At 31.0% G+C, this 18,532-nt stretch overlaps 1 protein-coding gene across 2 annotated transcripts in view; it reads left to right on the top strand.

The window, feature by feature from the left end:
* LOC112603552 overlaps nt 1-18,532 on the top strand; it is a 71,183-nt gene that overhangs the window by 28,781 nt on the left and 23,870 nt on the right. Inside the window, exon 1 of one of the 2 annotated variants that reach the window (XM_025352173.1) lies at nt 13,082-13,419. The exons of the other annotated variant lie outside the window; for it this stretch is intronic. Within the exon in view, the coding sequence (XP_025207958.1) occupies nt 13,377-13,419 (43 nt within the window). The 5' untranslated portion in view covers nt 13,082-13,376. Of the gene's footprint in view, nt 1-13,081; nt 13,420-18,532 lie in introns of those variants that run through there. 2 annotated transcript variants of the gene reach the window in all.

Here is an 18,532-nt window from a genome sequence, read left to right as displayed (position 1 = left end):
TACATCTTGTACGCCCATCCATGTAGCGTATAAGAAATACGAATAATACTATGCTGATGATTTATTATAGTATTAATATTTTTTATGGAAATCTGTGATTCTGCCTCCACAGCCGTCGCAGTTATGTTGTACAGCCGTTATCAATGATCCCATCTCACGATGACGAGACCACGGCGGCGTGTAACAGGATTATTGTGTATTCGGACTTCACCTTTAGACACCCGGTTAAGACTCTGAGGCTTTGGAAACTGACACCTGCGGGTCTAGGTAACGATGGTGGTGGTCAGCTCATCGTCTAGGCCGGTCCAAGCGTGGATAAATAATTAGAGACCTGGGCACGGCCCGTAATGGACCCGGGTCTTCTTGGACAGTGTAATAACGTCTTGTCCAAAAAGGCTTATCTGAATTTAAATGACTCAACCCACGGTCACAATGGCATTTTGATTGAATTCCGGGTCGTATGACAACTCCGTGTAAATAATATTGTGTAATATATATATATATATATATATATAAGTGTATCCCCGCTGGGATTGCTGTGTGGTGTGCCTCCTGCAAGTGCCGTGACACGCTAATTCCGCGTGGCTCAAGACATCAACGTATTTCTGTTCCGATGTACTATGCGTAGATACCTATTGTTAGTCATTTATAGACACTGAGGTACATGCACATCGCCGTCGTTTAGTTCGTACGTGTAATGCTTAAGCTACGCGTGTTATATTGATAAACGTTTGCGAAAAAACCGCTATCTAAATAAATTATATCGTCAAATGAAAACGTTTTAGTATAAAATAATGCGGTAGGTATGGATAATAATATTATAATCGCCTTTCACAAATTTCTAAAATACAAAAATCGTTCTGATGAAAGGTGTGTACAGTTATAATACAGTGGTATTTTTCGAATTAACGTTGGTTTTTTTTTTCTACGATTTAAATATTATATACTTGTATATATATTTATAATGATCTGTTTTAAATTAATCAATTACCGTCAATCAGAATATCGAAAGTAGTCTCTGCTTTATAATACATTGTATACCAATACCAAAAATTTTCCCGATGTCATTTTAATTATCGACGGTCGTTCTAATTATATTTAAAATAGGTGATCATAGTAACTGATTAAAACAAAAATATTTTCATTTTTTTTTCTTTTTTTTATCTTAAAATGTTTGTATCATAATTTAATCATTAAGATTACGATTATAATGTTTAGTGTATACGGATGAATCTAGTAATGAAAAATAAACAAATTTTAATAAAGCTAAAAATATATTTGGCAAAGTAATTAATTACAGTGTATTAAGAGATATGGTATGGATGGTGGGATGTAGGCCATAAATATTTTTAAATGACCTAACGGCGCAGTTACATATTTTATTTTAAATAGTATCTAGTTATTACAAATGTGTCTAATTCTACACAACACCTCAATCCAGTTATATTAGCTATATTTTAATTTCTATGAATTATTTTATAAATTATATAATAACCGCTTTTACTAATAGCTTATTAAAGTGGTATAAAGTGGTAATCATATTGAATAATGTCACTAAATTTAATAAAATTAATTAAAACTCGATCTTCGAAATCATTATTTCTAAATGACGACGTTTTTTGTTTTTTTTTTTTATAAAACTTATTTAAACTAATTAACTCAAACCTGTTTTAATCGTTTTCTAATTATTTTAATTCAAACTTAACAAACCATATTGGTTTAAAATATTTAAAACGTACATAATGTTATAAATTATAATATTAATTATAAAATTAAAATTATAAATTTAAGATTTTTAATTAATTTAACCCAACAGAGTCGTCTCATATCAATTCTTAATTTTAAGTCAAATTATATTTTCTTTTAAATTTATTGTACAAAAATTGTATAGATCGTTTAATTCAACTGAAAAAAAAAATAATAAATAATTTGGTTGGTATTCCGTAGTATAATAATGATGTAATACTTATATAAAAGTTATCAACTTAGATATTCTTAAATAAATACATCACATAGTATTATTTATTAAGTTAGTATAGATATAGTATTTATTAATCAAACCTGATGAATTAGTGTTTTAAAAGTTATTTATTTTGGATTATTCAAATTTCGATGTAAATTAATTTGGTTAAAAAGTTTTAGCCATTAATCATTTACATAAGCTGTACTATAATTACTAAAAATCTGACAGTATTACATGGTGTTTCTTCAATGATATTTTTGATTCAAATTAATCAAAATATAATAATATAATAATGATAAAAATGTGTACATTAACATTTTTGAATACAAATTGAATCGAATTTATCATAATCTAATAATATAAATATTAGACTTATTTTTTTTTTTTTATGCTAGCACATTTTACCTTAATGAATTGTTTTATTTTGTTAGTAAACACAATATGTATAAAATATATTCATTTAAAATAGCGTTATTTATTTATTACCTGTTATTTTATTAAATATTTTGATGTTAAAATGCTTTTGACAAATATACTCGCAGTCTAGATCTGGTGTTCTCTTGTTGCCTACTGTAATCGCCTTAAAACCTAACTTAAAATAGTATCAGTGAACCGTAACGTTCTTATAATACAATATATACATAACATAAAATAGTAGTCTAACTACATTGTTCGACCGATGGTAAATTACTATAAAACTAAAACGAAGAAATTAAACCAATTCAAAATATTTAAATACAATTTAAAGGTAAAAGTACGATGCACCTAATAATATAATATATATTGTACATATAAATTATTATAATAAGCATTAAACAATCAACTGTATTTAAGCAATTTTAAATACAACATAAAAACCGTAGTAACTGACCAATAAATTTAATTATGACCGAATATGAATGAAGTGTGATTACATCTAGCTACGACCGAGAGTATTATTTTTTTTATTCATTATGATATCGTAGACAACAATCGGGTTACGGTAGCCGCGGCGGCGACTGTGTGGAAAAATCCTCGAGGGGTCACATGTATCGTTAATGATAACAATATCGTTGTTGTGTGTACATAATATTATTGTTATTTATATTATTATCATATTGTTATATAATGTGTGGTCGAGAGAGGAAAATCTCCGTTTTTCCGACCTTAAAATCGGAAAAAAATCACCGAAATTCCACATAGTTATCAACACGTGACGCGCGCCGCCGACGACTGCGGAATGCGTATTTTAAACGGCCCGGGGAAATTCGAGTGAAACAGAAAAAAATAAGTACAAAAACCCGAGAAAAATGCGCGCCACTCAAGGATGTTTCCCAGGTGATGTGCGCTGATAAGGAATTCTAATGTGCGTATCTGCGACCGCCGCCACCCGATGGAATGCGTATATTTTATTATTATTGTGCCCGTCGTACCTATGCAACCAGCCAGCCAGCGACCGTCGCCACTTTTTTTTTTTTTTCCATCTAATTTTCTATTTTCTATTTTCCTATAATATTACCTTAACACTCGCCGGCGAGACGCGTCTTCGGCTCGCGCGCGCGACGCCTGGCCAAGGTTAATTCCACATTGTTTACACACACACGCATGCGACGACGGTCCGGGCGGCCCGACGTCGCGGCGCTAAAAACCCGGCAGTTTGCCATTGCCGCCACTGCCAACTGTCGCCGCCGGTATGAACAATGTGAAGCCCGATGCACATTCGTCGCGGTGCACCGATTATTATTATCTCTATTATACATGTATTATACGTATACGCTCTTCGTTTTACTAGTTTTTTATTTTATTTTGTTTTTTTTTTTTTTTTTACTGGCTTATATAGATTATAAAAAAAGAAAAAAAAATCTTCGCTACAATCGTACAATAATAATATAATACCCGATTGTTTCGTATTTAGCCGCGTGAAACCGCCGACGCCTATACGCATATTTCTCGACGATATCCTATATTCTCGACCAATTATTATTATCCTATATATAATTTTTTTTCTCCAGCCGATACTTCCTCGTGTGGAATTTTCGTATTAAAATTCTCAGTCACGTGTGTGACGCTCACACAATATTATGCGCGCACACACGCGTATGAGTATGGTTTTTTGGCGCCTAGTATTATAATGATAATAGACGGATGACGTGTACATTTATATGTTTATAGGTAACTGCCATACCGTAAAGTAATGGATGTATGGGCAGAGTTGAAAAAAAAATACAATCAGACATAATATTCTTATACTATTGAAAAACACGGAGCACTTAACGAAGTACCCGTAACGCGCACCTTATTAATTTTAATGTGATTATCTGCGTCGGGTGCACTATAATTTACAATACAATATCAGCTATAGGTACTGTTTTTTGCATCGCCGCCTGCCCGCCTACAAGTAGTGTGAATATGTGTGTGTGTATTTCGTGTACTCGTAGACACCTAAGTTCAAAAATCAGTCCGGCCGTCGATTGTTCAGAAACGTATTATGTAATATAATAATATCTATTTACGAATATGCTACCTGATATCGTGATTGTTGAGCGTCCGGACAATATGATATTATAATATTATTCCGCGACCTGATGAGCATATACGTATTATACGTAGGTCCATCATAACCACTAAGTAGATGATTTGATATATTTGAATTACTGGTACTATACTATCGTATTATTATGTTACTGTGTGCTGAATTAATATCGAACATACTGGCCACTAGGTACATAAATTATAAATAATATAATTATAGTTACATCACATCAAATGCGCATTTCGATTCAAATCTATATCAATGTCGTTGATTGCTGTATGCAGAGTGAAAAAAATCGAATTAAGGCACCCAATTTTTCTAAAAAATATCGAACAAAAACCTTAAATCAATTTTTTTTTAATTTCTTAATAACCAATAACCAACTAATTTGAACCATTAATAAAGATTTTTCTATTCTTCCAGACTGTGTAGTTATAATTCCAGTGTAATTTTTTATAAAAGTTTACTTTGTCGTTTCTTAGTAAGAAATTAATGTTAAATGATAATATTTTCAAGATTCAAATTATTGTATTAGTTAATAACTGAATAAATAATATATATATAATATTATATATTTTACTTTTAACTAAAAAAGGCTGTATTTATACAGTTAGATTTTAAGACCAAAAGCAAAAATTTAGATTCGTTATGTTACCAACGGCAAAAATTTCTATTTTAACTTTAGATATCAAGTTAATTTAGTTAAGCCGGTTAAGATTTAAGTAAACTAGATTCATATTAGTTATACATTTTCACATTCATAATTTTACATTCTCTTTTATATTATGTCGTTTCCTAGATTTTTACCAAATGTTTAATTTTTGTGAGTATTAAAAACGCTATTATAGTATAACTATTAGACAAAATATATTTTATGTAAATTTTAATTTATTCAACATATTTTTAAAATACGAAACAAAATTAAATGAAATATATTATACATATTATATAACGTTGTTAATAACGTCAAAATCTGATATCAGTACAATTTATTGACCTTTGACTGCTTGCATAACTCTGAACATACAAAATGTATATTATCTTCTCAATTTTAGGTCATCCTGATTTAAATCGTTTCAATAGTTTTCAAAAAGGGTAGTGATTTAACTACCCTTTTTAAACCCATTTAAAAGATTTAAACTTCATATGACTTTCCAGATGGTCACAATACATATTATTACGTTTATTAGTAGAATAAAAAAGAATATTGTAATATACTTGAACATAATATTACAATTTACTATAAATACGTTTTATAGAAAAGTGTGTCATATGAAGTACAATAATGTATATTGTTAAATAAATTCTTAAACCGTGGGAATAAGTTTATACTTAAACAATTTGTCTATTCAAAATATTGATATTTATTATAATGTGTCTAAATTACACTGGATGATTCTTGGGATAACAGTAAACACTTGTTATCTTAAAAAACATGGATGATTTTTAAAATTTTTTTTTTTTTACATAATTCAAGACATTTAAAAACAATCTTTGTGAGAAAAAATGTAATTGTATATTTATTATTATTTTTTTCAATTTTTGCTTTATTGAACAAAAAATGACAACACTTTTAATTTAATATTTCAAGCAAAAACTATTAATAATGCCAGATAAATATCAAATTTCAAATTATCAGTATTTTTGTCTATATCAAAATGTTGCTATAATTGTTATATTATTAAAATGTCGTTATGGCTTATATATTTTTGTTAGGTACCTTCTAAAAAAAAAGAAAAAACGGTAATTAAACTACAATTTATTTTCAAAAGGTTTATATTTTCTAAGATAGTAAGCGTTTACTTTTTAAAGAATCATTAAGTTATATACACATACAAATTGTTTTTTATTTTGTCATAAATTTACTTAAATAAGTATACTGATGTATTATGTATATTTTGTTGTTATATATTACATATTGTAATTACAAATTACAAAAACAAGACAGCATGACGAAGTATAACATAATGTGGAATCACTTAGCGAGAGTTCGAATTGGAAATAAAAAGCAACAGTTAGAGAGGGATGAAGAATGAGAAATGTGAGAGGGTGTGTTAACAGATGCCTAATATTAAAAGGTGAAAAATAATTAAAATTTCACAGAGTTCATAAATTGTAATTATTTTATTTTATTTTAAATGCATAATGTCTACCGACACAAAACCATATCTGTCATTTTTATAATATCGTTTCAGTTAAATGTTAAAATATATTATGCAACCTTATACTTATAATACAATATATACATTTTAAAATCAATTATAGGAGTCTAAACTCTAAACGCGAATTTAAATAATTACAAATTAAATACAATATTCAATATCAGATTATGCTGATGACAAATTAATAAATAATACAATAAAAAGTAATATTTCAAGATTTAAAACATAAAGTATACACGTAAAAGATACATTTTCTTCTCAATTATTCTGAAGATCAGTAATTAAAACTATACAGTAATTCAACTAAGTAACGGAAACGGTAAAAATAAAAGAGTTAAAGACTTACTATAATAAATTATTAGAATTACAGTTATGTTTATAGATAAATTGCAACTATCCAATTTATAATAAAGGCTATGAAATATTACGATATTTTATCATTTGTCAAATAACCACCATGATAATAATAATTTTGTACGGTTTTAACAAACGTAATACACGTAATAAAATGGTATGGCTAATTGATTTTAGGAAAATGTTCGGTTAAGTGCTATTATACTTATAAATAACACAGCAACGATTATTAATTCATGATTTATTGTCTGCGTATTGTATTAGTAGCTGATCGTAATTCACGATATAGTTAAAGGCAACAAAACTGTTCAGTTAAATAATTCTTGGAAATCAGAATAATAATACTGAATAAAATATGAAATTAAAACCATTAGATGAGTTAGACTTCTCTCCGTTACACAGTGCTACAATTCCAAAAATTGTTAATTCCTATAGAAATCGAACGACCCTAACCAATCGCTTTGAAGTCCACTGCAGGAGAGGAAAACAGTTATGTTGAAACCCACGTACATAGATATACGGTTACGTCCAATACCTCCGGGACTTTTCGAATTTTCATATATATATATTATACCTATATATATATGCGTTCGAGTATATTATATATAGTATTGGTCTTCGAAAGTGTAATTGGTGCAGTGTATAAGTTTGCGCGCGTGTGTGTGTATTAAGTGAACAGATATGAGTTTGCGTTGGCGGTTAGGTTAGTGAGCAGGAGAAGCGGTGGAAGGATCCAAATGGGACACCGAGGAAAGAAAAATCATCACGACAGCGGCGGTGGACACGCGATTTAACGAGACTTTGCCCACTCATCCGTTCTTCTCCGCACGCGCGCACACATGCACACGCACACGCATAACAGTCCAAACACACACACACACATCTACATTCGTACGTTGGCGTATATACCCAGCTATACCACCACCGCCCCACCACCACCTCTCACGACGCTGTAGCGCCCTTGAGGTAATCCGGATTTGCTGGATCCGTTTCCTAATAGCCCTCACCCGTCGGGGGGGTATTTGCCCGGGTGACCCGGTAATCCTGCACTAATGAACGCTAGGGATAACGGCTTAAATCCCTTCGGCCTCACCATCATCCCCCCCGCACATTACCTCTCTTTCGCTCGCACACGCATACTTAAGACTACTACTACAACTGCTGGTGTAGAACAAAAGACTATACGTATAAACACATACACACACACACACACACACACACACATTATATAAACACACGCGATATATTATACGTATATGTCCATGCGATAATATCTGTGCGAGCGTATATACGCGCGTGTGTGACCGGTATAAGGATTACGATACAGCGCACGGACTAGTGTGCTCGACCGACCGAAATGCCTGAGAGTCGGTCGAGTAAGCCGGCGACGATAATCTCTGTTCGCCGACGCAAGGGTAGCAGCAGCACGTGGCTGGTTTCCCCCGGATAAATGTGTAATACACTTCGTCAGTGGATATTCAGCGAAATAAAAGTGAAAAATAATGATGAAAACAAAAACAATTAAAGGCGTACCTATCGCGTAAAATGCCCACGCGCAGAACTACCCTATGGCGTTGTGAGGACTAACAATAGTCGTTTGTATGGGTAATGTGCTCACATTGAAATAGTATATAGGTACATAATATATATATATATATATAATGTCGATGCGTGTTAAAAAACACATTTCATCGATCACTGCGTTTTAAATTTGGATCACTTTGTAGTTCTGAGGTTCGTTTGCGTATTAATCTATTGGTATATGGCGTGTGTGAAATCAACGCGTACATTATTGTAAATATATATTATTATTATTATGCTTGCAGTACGTATGCGAACCGTGTATTATCCAATATAATATTTATTATGCATGTGTATAACGTTCGCATTTAAACACTATTACATTACTAAACCATATTATATCGGATTGCCTAAATGTCAGATTAGTAAGTGCCGCATAAATTAAATGTCGAGTTATGTTCAGTGGCAGCCGGACGACGATTTTAAAGAACCTCCGACTGCAGGTTGTCGACTCGAGGATTTGGATATTCATTTTGTATATATATAAATAAAACAATATTATATTGATTGCATACTAAGTAGGCGTAATCCAAATAGTAGTATACTAACCCAGAATCATTTTATCAGACTATTATTATAATCCGATTGCACATAATATATACACCAGGTCTTAATCCAGATTTATTTCTTTAGCGAATTATTTTGGTTTCCAAGATAATCCGATTTTCAAACAAGCCGGATTTTTATCATAATATATTATATTCTAAGTAATTTAAGTAGTATACCCATTGTCCTAGCCTATTATAATAGTTCCATACAAGTATACAACCATTGTTGTGATTCTTCTTATTTCACATTACAATCCTATATGCACTAAAAAAATAAATATATAAATAAAAATTTCGTTTATATGTTGTTATTGTATTTTTACGCAACTATCTTATTTTTTTTTTTACTATTTTTCTTGTTAGTATCATAATATATTAGTAAAGACAATCGTTTTTTATAATACCTACAAAATTAAAAATATTGAACGATTCTTTTAAAATTACTATATTATTCTTACAATGCTAATAAGTACTGATAACATATATTATTATTAGGTTAACCGTTAACCATACTACGATTTTATAATACTCATATCAATAGTAGTGTGTATACAATACTGTTAAGTGTTCTTAAAATGTGTGTTTTTTACTTGTATGCGTTATTGTTTTTTTAGTAAATAAAAAAAAATTGAATGTATTATGAAGTACATTAAATAAATACCTACTCATTGTTTGTATATAATGATTTATTTTTCAAACGATATAAGCTTTATTAAAATCCCATACAATATCATCGGACTCATTTTTCCACATTGTGGTTTCAATAGTTGTAAATGATGGAATATTATGTTTAATTACGATTAATGCTTATTGTTCGGTTTGATTTGTTGTTATAAGGATTGATAATGTGATACCATGTGTTGTATGGCAGCTGCTGTTGGTACGGTTATTGCGTCGATTATTTTTACAGTTTTTCCTATAGGTACACGTTTGAGCTTGATTTTCCGGATTTCTAAATTATTGAAAATCGTTTTTATGATATTTGAGTAAAAGAGAAAAAAAAGAATCACCGTTACTGAATCGCGGTTCCTATTATTTGAATCATTAGCTTGCGTGCGTATAAAATATTATTCGGGTTTTTCATTGGGTGATTTTTTTTTTAAATTTTTTTTTATTTTCCTGGATCTTTGTAAAATAATAATATTTCCTCAAATTAAAGAAACACGAGGATTCACCCCGGCGCTGCAAAGTTAGGAATCCATAAAGAATGTGTAGCAGCTATATACATTATTTGATATCCTGTGATTATTAATTATTTTATTTATTTATTTATTTAATTAATTAATTATTGCACCATACACTATAACTATACATGTCCATTTTGTATATTAGCTTATCTGATGAACGGACATACTCGATTATTGTATCGAAATGTACACAAAATTATTCTTTATCAGAATATGTAAAAAAAAATGCATTTCGAAAAAAAGTGGACCTAGCCGATTCTTGCACCGGACCCTTCAATTGTTGTTCGACGCTTATGAAAATCGAAAAAAACACTGATGGCGCTTGCCAATTTCACTCCATTTTACTGTCGTTGTCCAAGAGGAGGTACTTACTTTTGCCATGTTTAACACGCTGCGTGATGCGTGCCTACGTATTAAAAATATATAAATCGCAATACAAAGAAACGGCGGAACGACAAGCCGCGAATAGAGCACAAATGGATACGCGTGGATACCATAATATTATGTACGAACCATAATATTATGTACGACCGTGGCGAACTGCAATTGTCCGCGAATAACGTTGCAGAGTACAACAACATTATAGTTTATAATAATAATATATTGCATTATGGCGTGCGAATGAGAAAAAAAAATATACAAATAAGCCACGTCGGATTAGTCGATGATGGGTTTTGTTATTTTTCCACGACCGCCTCCCGCGACTATATTATATATTATACACCTATAATATCGCGTAGCGAAATAATGTAATAATAAACGATAATAGTGCCTGTTGGTCATCGTTCGTGATTGAATACTACCCTTTCGATTAGCGTGACATCGAAAAAAATCTATTAGCCATGCGAAAATAAACTTACGCGAATATTCGTCTTAAATCCGTTGCAACGACGGACAAAAACTACTGCAGCTGTCCTGCTGATGGCGATAGTTTATTTAAAATCACTGATTATATTGTATTATTATAAACGAATTATTGAGTCACATGAAATTATGTGAGGTGCAGGAGTTTGTACTGTAAATATTTAGATTGCTACCTTTAATGATGTAATATTTTAGTCTGCTGAGGTTGTTAACACAAGTCGTTTTTTAAGTTTTCGTCAAAATTTGAGTCATTGTGGGATTTTATTTTAATATATATATATATATATATATATATGGTAAGAAATGGTCAGCGGCCGTATACTAATAAAATATATAGAGACATCTATTTTAATATCACATATTATATTCGCCCCTCTACGTATCGGTTTAAAAACTAACCGTCAGAAAAAAAAAAAATTGTTTCTGCTGATGTACACACGTGCAGTTTACGTAAAAATACAATCGATTTTTTAAAACCTAACCTAACCGGTCTATTAGCGAAAACTGTCTATTTGACATAATACGCGTTAATGACTCGTCGACTAGTTTTAAACGGAAAAGCGTGAAGAACGGGCACATATTACGTAAGTATGGCAGTATACAAGTGTATAAAAGAACAATGCTCGTATTTAATGCATCGAAAAAATTCACTTTTGATGGGTATAGGTTAGGTACTGCTTGGTCATGTCAGAAGAAAATAATTTCATGGTCCGGGTTCACACAGACGCACGTGCAGTGATGATGACGGCTACGGGGTGATAAATTTTCATAATTCTATAGGAACCGTCTGTTCTACGCGTATAAAATATAGTCTTTTCAACGGAATGCGCCGAAATACAACCCGATGTAAACACGTTGAAAAATACCATAAACAGAGTTTTTATGTTTACGCAGTCCTTTCTTACTGTTACTACATTGTAAGAAAAAAGGGTTTTGAATGTACGAGGCAAACCAATAACGAACTCGTGCACCTGCCTACCCGTCACCATAATGTAATTTTATTGCATATTATTGTCATTGTCTGTCGATTGTCGTCAAAAGAGTCAATAGTCACTGATATTCATGTGCGCTCAGATTTATAACCCATACGTTGACTATACACAATATTACATTATTCGTGTATACTGCATAGTGTTCGGAGGATATTATATATACTGTTATATTACGAATTGAATACACGAGCGGAATTGTACGATTATTAGGTCTGTCCTTTTTTTTTTCCCTGTATTATTTTTGGAATTCATTCGGTTCAACGATGATACATTCAAAGACACCGGATTGCAGTATATTATCGAATGTCAACCGTTGTGGTCGTTTGGGCACCCCGCTCATACTTTACACGCGGTTAACGTTCAATCGCTTCTAAACACCACTTCAAATCGTAAACAGATATTACGCTTCAATATAACATGACATTATGTAATATACGTATTATAGAGACCCAGAAAGTTCCATAAACGAGATACAAATGAGTTTTTCTACGGACTTTCTTTTATTATTCACATATCCAACTATATGTCATAATAATAATATGTACGTATATTTTACGAATACGATAATATATGGATAATAATAATAATAATAATAATGATATAATAAATTATTGTGCACGGGTATCTGGCGGCAGTCGTATGTTTCGGTTTCGGTCGTCCCGTCGGCGGCAGCACTGAGGTCGTGTTGGTCGGAAGACAGAAGTAGAGGGGATGATGCCTCCGCCGCTTCATCGGTAATCCGGATTAAGGGCGCGTCAGTAGCGGCAGCGGTGCGGGGTACGGTCGTTGCTATATTCCCGGCTAATCTCACCCTCGGCCTGCACTCCACGCCACCGACCGTTTGCAGTGGCACACAAAGTTTCACCCCGAACGGCACACGATAATCCCTCTGCTATCCTCCCGCCATCGACTCTCCGCGTCCCCGTCGTCGACAATCCTCATCCGCCGTTGCCGGACGGGTTTTTCGACTCTCACCGCGCGCGTGTGTATGTTTGTGTGTGTGTGTGTGTGTGTGCGTGTGTGTGAACGCGGTCGTGCTTTAGTCTCGGTCGGTCAAACGGCCCGCGTGGTATACTGTCGTCGTCGTCGTGCGGTCTTTAAACGTCGTCGTCGTCGTCGTCGTTGTCCATTCGAGTACAACAAAAACAAAACCAATACCAACGAATCGAATGCGAACACGTGCTTCTGGTTACACTAAAGGAATCCGAACAAAATGCTGCAAGAACCGCTGACGTCACAGTCTGAGGAATTCGCTGGTAGGACCAGCACGTTTCGTTTTACAATTGATTGTATTGTGTATTTATTATTTTTTTCTTCTTATTATTTTTTCCTCGATCGAATTTCTTATGTAACTTCATAGGGTTATAGTGATTCCATGCACACTTTGTGCAGAAATTCCGAATAGCAATTATTTGAACACAATCATTGTAGTATTTAGGTACGTACACGCGAATATCGAAATTTCCAGCGGCAACAAGTGTGCGACGGAGATGTGTTTTTGTTGATTAACAAAACTCCTCCACCGCCGTATCCGTCATGTAATTATTTAACACGGAATGTTTTTATGCATCACCATACACGATGGTTTTCCAGACATACACAGTTACCATATATTATCTTCCTTAAATACCTAATGAATTCATTCAAATTCTTGCTAATATAGATTCTTGAATTTCTAAATACCAACAATTTTTTATAAATATTATTTTTAATTACATAGAATTTGCGTGTAATTTAAATATAATTTTTAATGATACAAACGTTAACGTAAATTTCTCTTATTTAGTAGATGATTAAAAAATATACAATATATATATATAGGTATATAAACTAAAATTCGAACAAGTGTTCTTTGAATTATTAAATTATATTCTTATGTAGGACTAATAAAAATAATAGTTTATGATAATAAGTAGTTTTAATGATATGATAAGGCTATAATGGTTTAAAAATTATATTCATTTTAATATTACCTAAATATAGTTGGTAAAAATTGTACAATAAGTATTACCTAAACCAAATATTAGATCTATTTTTTTATTTTACGGAAAGCCATTTCAAAAAAGGTATCCTTAATCCGATCACAGGCTAATCCGAAAGATACGGTAATTCGAACGGACTTGAGCATTATCACACCATTTTATTTACGTAGAAACGATTTTCCCGTAGACTATTACAACGATAATTATTATTATAATAATTGCGATAGTACAATATCTTGCGTGAGCGTTGTTTAAATATGATTGTATATATCGGTTACGTTTGTTAGTTGTGTCATACTGTGTATAATTATAATAATAAATTTAAAAATTAATTTTTAAGTTTTAAAAATAAAAAATAAGTTTTAATACATTCATAGATAATTTTAACTACGTCTTTTCTCAATCCCATTTGGATTAACGAGGATCTTATAGTGTATTATAAACGAGGATTATAATCTTTAGTATGTATCTTTTATTACATAAAGTTTAAATTTATAGAAATTACTCGTTTGAATTTCAGTTTGACGCATTAAAGTTAACAAAAACCTATATGATTAAAATGTATAATAAAATCCAAGTATTTTAAACATGGAATAGGTGTATGTAAGTAAAAATAAATTTAAAATAAAATAAAATAAAGTTTTTATTTGAATAAATAAATAAATAATTAAAAAAATGTGTGCATGATAAGTGAATCAACTTGTATATCATATACGCGGCCCGTCAAAATTCACTATTTCTTACCTTTATGATTGAAATATTGAATTTCATAGCTAAACATTTTTTGATTCCATGTTCATTTTAATAGGTAATTAAGTAATAAAGCTAATTCAATGATATAATTAAACGTTGTACATTAAAATGTCGTGATTTTACCATAACTACGCAATATGGGATTAACTACATAGGTTATACTATAATATAGTTGGTAGGAAGTAGATAACACGCAAATAGCTTTAACCACAACCCACATAATAAAATCGTTGTATATTATTATTTTATATTCACGTATAATACTCTTCCGAATATCCGTATATGTATAGTTTGATAATAATGATAATAAAAAAAAAAAGGAAAACAATACGACGATTTGCAAACGGATTTATTTTTTATTTTATCATTGCTCATATTTCATATATAGTATATACCATAGGTATATTTAGTTTAAATTACACGTATGAACGTATGATATATATGGTATCTATATTATATGATTTTATATAATATAATATAGTGTATATTTTCGGTACCTAAATAAATATATGTTTTCTGTTTATTATTATTATTATGCATAATGGTGTATTTGAAATAAAATTCATGTAGTAATATGATACATGATGCGCTATCGATTTGGAACCTATCCAAGTTTAACTGTCATGCATATGTATAATTATGTGCATTAAATGCATGTAATACATGCAACACATCTAGTTATAAGTAATTATAATATATATGTAATTATACAGCTTTTCGCATGTCAAAATATTACATTTCGATGATGAACTGAACTATTGCAAATTATTTTCAAGTGATCTCTATTAACCAATATAAACCCGAAATCAATTGTTACTCGTTCAACATATTATAGGAAATTAATTCTGCGTTTTTAATAAAGAATATTAGAGCTAACCCTGTGTATTGTTCTACTTGAATGAAACGTATACAAAATGAATAGCTGATCACAACTTCATGCATAAAGTAATTTTTTTTTATATTTTCAATTTCAAAAAGAAATCGTTATGATGATAAATTGGGTTTTATCCAAATCCTATGAACATTTTTTTTCGCAATCGCGTATTCCGTTCAATAATTCCTGCTAGGACACTCACCCTGTGACTTATATTTTGGCAACGAATAAATACGTGAGTTATTTTCATACAGACATTAGATCTTTCATAACAATTTTACGCTAAAAAATACTTCCAAAAATTATAAATTTATATTTGTGTGAAATATTATGATGACTGTTCGATTATAATTATTTATAAGACAAGAATTCAAAAAAAAAAAAAAAAAAAAAAAACACTGTCGATTTTACATAAGATATAGTTATTATATAGTTGTATCCACTATCCACCCATATAAAAATTATAACGTAACGTAATAAGATCAATCATATTTCTAGGTAATTATTATATAAATTTAGGTATATTAAAACAATTAATTAAATTATATATGTATGCATATCGGATACAGAACATCAATTGATTATACGAAATGTATAGGGAATAATTGTATAGAGAAAAAATAATTAATTATTATCCGGGAATTCGTTTATCTGATTATTCCGGACTACGGCGACGGTCATTATTTTAATTTTGGATCTCATAATGGATTGATAAATAAAAATCGTACAATCGTATAATATACATTATCATGATGTTATAAAACTATTTTTGTGTTTAATGTACGAAAGTCATGCATATTATATTTATATAAGAAATAAATTGTAAAAAATATATCGTATATATTTTACATACAAGATTTATTTTAATTGCACAAAAATAAAAAATTAAGATACTGAATTTGTATATTATATATATACAATATTATGTACCTGTCACTCAGATATATATATATATTTTAATATGTTTAACCAACCGTCATAAAAACTAGAGAATAGTCTGTGTACACAGAAAAGTATTACTCGACTCGAACAAAAGGACGGACGATATTAAAAGCCCCAAAAGCCGGATAAAGCTAAATGCTCGGGGAAAGCCTGAAAGCCGTGCCTCGGTGTAGCTTAAATAGATGTGGTCTTGCTGACCGAAGGGATTAAGCTCATCCTACCCCCGAGAAGAGAGGTCTTACGGGTCCGCCGAACGTTTCCCCACGGGAGAATATTATCCCTTTGACTTGCCCCACTCCCCTTTACATTTCTGGAAATTTCTCCCTTACAGCCACACTATCGTTCTATATTATATAAGACCTAGCTCGTTTGACAAACGCTAACCCCTACATATTGTTTTGAGGAGACAACAAGAAGGAAATAAAGAATATGCGAAATTGGTTTACAAAATTGATTTCTATCTGACGGACGAAGTATCATAACAAATATATGAAACATTCGAAAAAAAATATACATATTTCAATATATTATTTATAAAATATGTATTTCGTTATACACGTTAACACGTTGTAATATTACGGCCAATGTTTCAAACAACAAATAAATATGTTTGTAAAAAAAAAAACATAATCATAGTTAATCGTTAAGCAATTAGTTTTACAAGTTACATTTTTTTTTGTGCTTGAATTTGGATTATTGTCTATTTAAAATGTATCTATAAGTATTCAAAATTTATTTACCATACAGGATTCTATGATAAAATTATAAAATTAAATCCAAAAATATTATTTTAATTTCTAAATTTGTCTTACAAATGTAAGTATGATGAGGTAAGATTTTTTTTGAGTTTTTATTTAATTTATATTTTTAAGTACTTGATCTTTATGATATAATCACAATAATATTATATAATATTTAATAAACGTGTTGATAAATATTATTAGCAGCAATTTTATTTTAATTTAAAACTGAGACATATAATTATTGGTCACTAATCTTCAAAAAAGAAAAATAAATAAAAACTGGTTCTTTGAAAAGACAAAACTTAATAGTTTTGTTAAAGATTCTAAATTTTAAGGTTTCTTTATCACAGAATATTTAATATATCATGATGTTGTATAGATATTTGCTTGTATGCATGATAGGTTAAGTTATACAGTGACTTTACTATGGTGATAATTAAAGGTTATTAGATTCCACAGATTTTTGGTAAAAATTACTATGCAATACTACAGTTTCGTTTTATAGTTAAATAAAAAACAATTTTGATTTAAAATGTATCATTTAGGTAGTCCACAGCTGTTGAATAGATACTGCAAATGCCAAATGGTCATCCATGTATTTTTAATGTTACGATTTCCAAGAACTATATTATAATCTTTTGTCTTTCTTGGACATATTTATTGTGGCGGGTGAGTGGTAGAGAAAAACACAGAACGACGTTGAAAGCTTTTGATTGAGAGCGAAGAACGATATGAGAGGGGTGGGCAATCGAAGAAAAGGGATAGAAAGAGAGCGAGAGAGAAAAAAAATCTAAAATAAAATATTACCGAAATCCGTTTAGGCGCGGGGCAAAGCTCAGCCGTTCGCTGTGGTTGCATGCAAATGGAGTGTCATCAAAGGATTATGGATTTCCAGAAAACAAAAACAGACGCAAAAGCAACATTAACCGAATATAAAACCGTAGAAACGTCACCGTGTGTAAACGTATACCGAAAGACACGCAGTGTGTCTGAGCGCCTCTCTCTGTGCAGCGCTTACGATTCTCGTTACACACACACACACACACACACACACACACACACACACACACACACA

Source organism: Melanaphis sacchari, unplaced genomic scaffold, assembly GCF_002803265.2.
Source record: "Melanaphis sacchari strain LSU unplaced genomic scaffold, SCAv2.0 Contig10_pilon_pilon, whole genome shotgun sequence".
NCBI classification, from domain to species: Eukaryota; Metazoa; Arthropoda; class Insecta; order Hemiptera; family Aphididae; genus Melanaphis; species Melanaphis sacchari.
This window is presented reverse-complemented; position numbering and strand designations above follow the sequence as displayed.